Here is an 8,383-nt window from a genome sequence, read left to right as displayed (position 1 = left end):
AACACTTTCATTATCACTTAGGTCATCTAAACTATATGATGATTGTATATCTTTATCTTCTTCTAATTTAAACAATTCCATTTAATGTACTTTTGCTCTTGGCTATTTTCCTAATTTTGGACACTTAATTCTAATATGTTCTATTTCTCCACATAAATAACATTTACAACTGCTCTTATCTTTTGGTGTTTATATTTTCTAATCCAAGGTTTACCATTTTTTTTCCTAAATTGTTTGAGAATATACTTACGTTTCTATATGTCCTTAAAGGTCTTATGCTAAAATTATTATGTTGTTTGTAGGGTTTATATGACTTGTAATTCTTCTATATATTTTTCTTACGCTTATTTTCTTATTGCAACCGTATTGTTAAGGCAAATCTATATTTTAACAACTCATGTAAAATTGTTTCCTAACTTGTCTCTTAATTTTTATTTGGATACACTACTCTTGTCTAAATATACCATACATGTTGAATTTTAGGTCCTATTACAATATCATTTTTCTTTCAATACTCTTGTCATTCATTCCAAAAAATTTCTCTTATTGGTCATTTTATTTTTTTCATATAAATATCTAATAAATTAATACCATTAATTCTACTTGTTCTTTTTAAGTATTTAAAGAAACCTGAAAGTATATTCAGCTATGTATTGTAAATCACAAATTTGTAACTACTCTAAATTTCTAATAGCTCTTATTGTTCGTGACCACTTGGGTAAGTTTGTGGCAGCAATGACTATGCAAATTCTTGGAGTGACCTCACCCCGGCACGCAGAGATGGAAGCAGCGAAGGCGGCAGTGTTGTTTGCTCAAAAAAAGGGAAGCCACTATAGTTGAGTTTGAAGGTGATGCAAGTTTTGTTATTGCGGCTTTGTATTTGGATGAGGTTTCAGATTTTCTCCTTTGGGGCATGTGATAAATGATGCACGACACTTTCTTCGAGCATTCCAATGTATTAAATTCTCTCACGTTCACAGAAAAGGCAACATGGTGGCTTGTTGGCTTGCAAGATGTGGGTTATCTTTGCTTCATCAAGTTTCATGGGTCGAGGAACCTTCTGATGTAATCAGTGATTTACTGGTCGAGGAGAGTAGTTTTATTTAATGTTGGTGTAAGACGCTCTTTTTCCCTCAGACCAGGTTAAAATCCCCGACTAGGTTTTTATCGAGGCCCACTATTGTGCACCTTATCATCTTATATGTAAGTGTTTCGATTTTATGAATCAATGAGTATCGAACTTTCTCAAAAAAAAAAAAAATCTATTATGATCTAAAAATTCTTGTTTAATTAATGTAACGAAATCATCTATATTAAAATGCGTTTTAGCTACTTGATGATGTTATGGGTTTCGTACTTTCCAAGCTTGAAAATATTAAAGACTAAACCATCTAAAGTGTGTTCAAAATAACCTAACATGTCCCAGAAGGTAAGACTGCCACGACGAAGTCATCAGCTGGTCTTTTAAAAAATAAAAATAAAAATATAACATATTTTGCAAATTACTAAATCTAACATTAATATTGCATGTACACAACATCTTTTCCATCTCTCTATTGTTTTCTCTTAATATTGTGGATCTACATTATCTAAATTTAATATATTTCTTGCTACATTATTTTGTTCAATTCTTTTCAAGTATGGTATTCTATTTTTTCTAGGTGGTCTCATCATTTTTTTCATCCATATAATCTACTCTTCTTTGTTCATTATATTGCTCATTCGTTTGTCTTAAAAATTGTCGGTCTATTCTAGCAGTGTGTCATGAATTATTTTCTATTCTTGATGTACTACTTTTTGTTGCTGGATTACATGCAATTTTCAATTCTAATAAATTATTGTATTCTTTTGCTCCTAAAATATGTTCTACCCCTTAGTTTTTTCATTTCTTCATTTGATATCTTGTGTAGTTCTAAATCATATATAAGCTATCAATATCTTATATGAGTTTATCTACAACATGATCAGAATTTTGCTCTACTAAATTAATATCTAAGTTATCAAAGGCTATATGTATACTTTAACGAATACTTTCAATTTCACTCTCATCATATTCTAAATTTTCTAATTGCTTGTAATTACAATAAACTCCTGGAGGTTGTGGTTGACAAGGTTTACAAGGACAATAATAGGTAGTGTTCATACAAAATTAAACAAGTGTGTGATATCAGTTGTGTTGATGACTTCCGTCCTCAATGTACTTTACTATTATAATTATACTATCAAAATACTAAACTTGGCTCTGAACCAAATTTGAAGCAGAGACCTGGTTAAATAGTTATAACAATGAGGCATAAAACCTTGCACATGGAACTCGACATGTTTCAACATGACGGCTACTCACAAAGCAGGTTTAAGGCCATAAAGTGCTCAAACAAAGTATAATCATCAGTTTAGCAAGATAATAATATAATCATCAGTTCCTTCTTTTGTTGTTGTCTTTACTTTGTCATCTTCTATCCTTTAGCGTTTGTTTTCATGAGGACCATGTGAACTTGCTGCATGCCTTTTCGAATTGTCTCCCTGGAGCGCTTGCTTTGTCATGTTTTCCTTATGCTCATTTTGGGTATTATAAAATTATTTTGTCTTGAAGATTAAACATGAAGTTTTGAGGACTTTTCATCAGTTTTTTTTTTTATGCTTCATATCGGCTTAGGAGAAGCGTATGTGAGTTCCCCTTCTTTCAGCTTAGGACTCATTGTCCTAAAAACCGTCATAGGTGCTTGACGGTGGAGGACCGATGAGATTTAGGCCAAAGAGTAAAATCGGGTAGGGGCTAGCCGCTTTAGATGGACTAGACGGCCTAAGCGATTCAGGGTTTAGGGTGCCATCATTTTTATAATTTTTTAAAAAAAAACCCATACTATTTCTCTTGCTGTTTCACGTTTTTCTTCTCCGTCTCTTCTCACAAAAAAGTTCCATCTCTTCGGTGATGCTGTATAGGCTCTTTAGTCTGAATCCAATTATTCATGGCCTTACTCAGTGGATGCCTAACTCAATGAGGCCTATTAGGAAAACTAATAAAAATAGCTTGAAAACTTTGAGTTTTAACGATAAGGACAAAATAAAGGGTAAAGTGAATAGTATCAAGATAGTAACTATAAAACGGCCCAGCCTAGCCTACCCACCCCACCCTTGCTTTCTTTTCTTTTCTTTTTTTTTTTTTTTTTGGAAAAAGCTTTCTTTTTACTCTCATCATCTTTGTTTTGCCGCATCACACCTCTTTTTATTTTATTACAAGACGCCTCGTTTCTATAAACTAATTAAAAGAACCAAAGCATACGGCAGAAGCAGCTTTGTTATATACGATTGGATGGGCAGAACCAAAGCGTTTGGCAAAACCACCTCTCTCTCTCTCTCTCTCTCTCTCTCTCTCTCTCTCTCTATCTTTTTGGTAAACACCTCCCTTTTATTCGAAGAGAGTTTTAACGAAACGTCCACGGTACTGTTTATTTTAAAGAAAAATCACATTTTTACACTAAAAAGTCAAACCTGGTACTATTCACTTTACCATTTATTTTGTCATTATCATTAAAACTCAAAGTTTTCAAGCCATTTTCATTAGTTTCCTTTTATTATAACTAGCCTTCCATTTCCTCTTCCAACACCTCGTTTCCATCGCCACCTCTCTGTCTTTGAGAAAGAGGTGCCGTGTCTTCTACTCTCTCTTTCTCAGAATCAGGCCTCCTTCTAGAGCTCTCGCCGCCTCCACAAGCTACTCCCATCGTCAAAGCTCCCATCGCTGCTTGTGAAGAAATATGAGTTGGGTTCTTTCAACCATCAAGAGGGTTTGTACGTATCACCAAGATTTCTACTACGCTCTCTCTCTTCTTGACAGATCGCAACAAAACAGATAACCGCCGAGGCTCTGACGAACCCGCCGCCTACCACCGCCTAGACCGCCTAGATAGCATCTAGACGGCTGACTAACTTCTACCTGATTTTATAAACGCCTTAGCATAAATCCCGGCGGCACACCACCGCCTAGGCCGATTTTTAGAACACTGAAAAATACATACATTAATTAATACTTAAGTAATAATTCAGTAATTAATAATCACGTCGTCAATATGATTTAAATATAGAGTAATACTAGAGATATCAAAATTTTAAACCAAACCTTGTAACCATAAGACATGGTTGTGGATGATTGGATTATTACTTAAATATGATTAGCGTGTTTATTTGCTCTAGGTGTATGATTTGCAAATTTTATTTAAAAAGTTGATCTACTTAACATTACTCTTAAGTAGATGATCTCTTTTAACATTAATCACGATATTATTCATGGATCGACAAGACCACAAATCACAAGTATCCTTCTCATATTGGCTTTGTCTCCCCAGGGTCTTCAATTCGTCACCAGACTCACCACAAGCGTCACATTTCCACACCAACCCTCTATTTAAGCCTTGACATCCTCTCACCACAATCCCCACCTTGAATGTATATTCTCCCCACAAGAATTTCAACAACTCCACGCTCCACCGCGCACCTCCGCAATCTCATTCGCCGTCATGGTGCGGCACCGCTTTCTACTTGTCACATATCCGGCTCAAGGCCAGATCAACCCTTCCCTCCAATTCGTCAAGCGCCTTATCAACACTACTGGTGCGCATGTCACCTACGTTACCAGTCTCTCCGCCCGTCACTGCCTAGACAATGGCTCAATTCCAGATGGATTGACCTACGCGCCCTTCTCTGATGGGTATGACGACGGGTTTATGCCCGGCGACAGCATCGACAACTACTTGTCCGAGCTGCGGCGCCGCGGAGCACAAGCCATCACCGACCTTGTAGTCTCAAGCAAGGAAGAAAATATCAGTAATATCGGAAATATCGGTAGTCCGAAAACACGGAAATATCGATGGAAATATCGGTAAAATATCGATATCGATAAAAATTACATGGAAACCACGGAAATTGTAAGAAAAACTTGGAAATTTTTATTGAAACTTTGTAGGATGTTTATTTAGTCAATTATCTATTAGTTTATCACAAAAAATTGGAAAGAAATGCATTGCATGATGGATTTAACATTATCAAGTTGATTATATAGCGAGCTGACAAACATTGTGAGTGTAGAAAATATGTAGTAATTAATGAAAGAAGTCTAAACACACCATAATCATTTATATATAATGAATTAGTACAATATTTGGAGGTTTTATTTAGGATATTAAAAAAAAAAAAAGGGAAGTGAATAAAATGATGAAGAATAATGTGCCGAATTTGACACTTTAAATTTCTTACACATAAGCATGCGTCTAGGCGTTGAAGTTCCAAATTATAGTATATCAATTAACGATTGAAAATCAATACATTGAATAAGACTAAACTTTAATTTGGATGCCGATTATGTTTTTTCAAGTTTATATAAAGTAAAAGAATTGAATTTTGGAAGTCAGGAGTGTGTCAATTGTTTTATAATTCGTCCGAATACATATATCAGGTTGCTACTCAACGTAATTTGAAAGTATATCTAGTGCAAGGACTTGTCTTTTTTTGCTGATAAGCAAAGGGTTTGTAGCTTTTTTTGCTAAGCAGTAAAACATATTATGTTTGTTTAATCTTTAGCATTTGATGGTTGTCCACAAATATAGGATAGAAGGCCTCAAATTAGATCTGGCTCTTACCTAGTTGGAGTCACAAGTTCACATGTACCAGCCCTTGAGGCAATACGTTTTGGTTTTCCGGCCAAACCACGGCGAGTTGGCCGGCGTGCAAGGTATCAATCTCTTCGTCTCGTCGAGTAGTACAACTTTCCTTTTTTTTTCACTCAATTTCGTTGAGTATTGAAAAAGTTATACTCATTTGAATCTTACCCAGTTTCCGGCGACCTCAGTGGCTTTCGAGGAAATTTCCGGCCAAACCACAACGAGTCAGACGTCGTGTGAGGTACCATTCTCTTCGTATCTTCGAGGGCTACAACTTTCCATTTTGTTTCACTCAATTTCGTTGCGTATTGAAAACGTTATACTCATTTGAATCTTACCCAGTTTCCGGCGATCTCAGTGGCTTTCGAGGAAATTTCCGGCCAAACCACGGCGAGTTGCTCGGCGTGCAAGGTATCAATCTCTTCGTCTCGTGGAGTAGTACAACTTTCATTTTTGTTTCACTCAATTTCCTTGAGTATTGAAAAAGTTATACTCATTTGAATCTTACCCAGTTTCCGGCGACCTCAGTGACTTTCGAGGCATTTTCCGGCCAAACCACGACGATTCAGACGTCGTGTGAGGTACCATTCTCTTCGTCTCTTCGAGGGATACAACTTTCGTTTTTTTCTTGCTTGAGTTTGTTTCGTTTTGACAACGTTATGGCCGTTTAAAGTGGGTGTGGATTTTCGGCCGAAATTCCTATTTTTTTTCCTTGGTCGAGTCCCACATCGCCCAGCGAGGGCAGTGAGCAAGCCAAGAACGCCTATAAAAGGCACATTCACATGGTGAGAAAAGCATGTCTTGGTTAGCCTTTGGGGCTTTGATCAAGTGTAGTATATGTTGAGATTTTCAACATTTTTAAATATTTTTGAATATTATATTACGATATTATCGATAATTTTAAAAATATCGTGATATTATCGATAATATTGTGATATTTTGACGAAAATTATTTGGATAGTTAAAAAAATTTCGGATCTCCAAAAAAACGATAATATTGACGCGATATTATCGATTTTTTCTTCCTTGGTCTGAAGTGCAAACGAGGGTCACCCTTACACATGCCTAGTCTACACATCATTTCTCCCTTGGGTGGCGGAAGTGGCGCATGAACTTCACCTCCCAAACGTGCTGTTTTGGATTCAACCAGCCACGGTTTTCGACATCCACTACTATTATTTTAACGGCTACAAAGATCTCATCCGGGATAATACTAATTCTGGTACGAACAATGTCCCATGTTCGATAGAATTACCAGGTTTACCATTAGCTCTCACAAGCCGAGACCTTCCCTCCTTCATGGTCGATACAAATCTGTACAATTTCGTCCTCTCATTGTTTCAAGAACAGATGGATCTGCTGGAGAGAGAAACCAACCAGACCATTCTAGTGAACACGTTCGATGCACTAGAGCCGGAAGCCTTAGAAGCAATTGACAAGTACAATTTGATTGGAGTCGGGCCATTGATTCCGTCCGCTTTCTTGGACAGAAAGGATCCATTGGACAAGTCATTTGGAGGCGATCTTTTCCAAAAATCAAAGGACTCTTCGTACCTCGAGTGGCTGAACTTGAAGCCGGAAGGGTCGGTGATTTATGTTTCCTTCGGAAGCATTTGTGTGTTGGAAAAGGCCCAAACGGAGGAAATCGCAAAAGGGTTGTTGGATTGCGGCCGTCCGTTTTTGTGGGTTATTAGAGATAAAATCGAGAAGAAGGGAGACGATAATGAGTCGAAGAAAGAAGAGATATTGAGTTGCAGAGAGGAATTGGAAGAGCTCGGGAGGATATTGCCGTGGTGTGGTCAAGTGGAGGTTCTGTCAAGTGCTTCGTTGGGTTGCTTTGTCACACATTGTGGGTGGAATTCAAGTTTGGAGAGCTTGGTTTCGGGAGTGCCTATGGTGGCGTTTCCTCAGTGGATGGACCAAGGGACGAATGCCAAGTTGATAGAGGACAGTTGGAAGACAGGAGTGAGGGTGACACCAAATGAGGAGGGGATTGTTACGGGTGAGGAGCTCAAGAGGTGTTTGGAGTTGGTCATGGAAAGTGGGGAGATTGGTGAAGAGATGAGAAGGAATGCTAAGAAATGGAAAGATTTGGCAAGAGAGGCTGTGAGTGAAGGGGGGTCTTCGGACAAGAATCTCAAGGCTTTCTTGGATCAGATACATTGATGTTTTCTTAAACAAATGGTCGACTTTTGTAATTGTAATGTCTATTGCATGGACAAATATTTTTTATTTTACTTTTAAAATGTGTATGATGGAGGATTTTAGTGTGTATGATGGAGGATTTTAGAGACATTCTTTGGAAGATTTTAGAGAAGAAAGGAGTACGAGTAGCATATATCCAAGCTATAAAGGATTTGTATGATGGAGCAAGGACTGCAGTAATAACTCATGAAGGACAAACTGAAAACTTTCCCATAATTGTAGGGTTACATCAAGACTCATGTTTAAGTCCTTACCTTTTTGCATTGGTAATGAATAAGTTAACGGGACATATTCAAGATGATATTCCTTGGTGTATGCTTTTCACAGACGATATAGTGTTGATAGATTGAACTCAGGAAGGAGTAAATGCAAAGCTTAACCTTTGGAGAGAAATTGTTGGAATCTAAAAGTCTTCGCCTAAGTCAGTCAAAGACAAAGTATATGAAGTGCAAGTTCAGTGCAAACGGAGGCTCAAATGAGTTAAAGAGCGACCGCTTTTGCTACCTAGGATCTATCTTGCA

At 37.2% G+C, this 8,383-nt stretch overlaps 1 protein-coding gene across 1 annotated transcript; it reads left to right on the top strand.

The window, feature by feature from the left end:
* The first annotated feature begins 4,376 nt into the window (after positions 1-4,376).
* On the top strand, positions 4,377-7,909 carry LOC103443538 (phloretin 4'-O-glucosyltransferase-like). Its single transcript, XM_008382412.3, has 2 exons — positions 4,377-4,804; positions 6,692-7,909. The coding sequence occupies exons 1-2, from the start codon at positions 4,518-4,520 to the stop codon at positions 7,821-7,823; spliced, it is 1,419 nt and encodes a 472-aa protein (XP_008380634.1). The 5' UTR covers positions 4,377-4,517; the 3' UTR covers positions 7,824-7,909.
* Positions 7,910-8,383: the final 474 nt, after the last annotated feature.

This window comes from Malus domestica, chromosome 04 (assembly GCF_042453785.1).
Source record: "Malus domestica chromosome 04, GDT2T_hap1".
Classification (NCBI taxonomy): Eukaryota; Viridiplantae; Streptophyta; class Magnoliopsida; order Rosales; family Rosaceae; genus Malus; species Malus domestica.
This window is presented reverse-complemented; position numbering and strand designations above follow the sequence as displayed.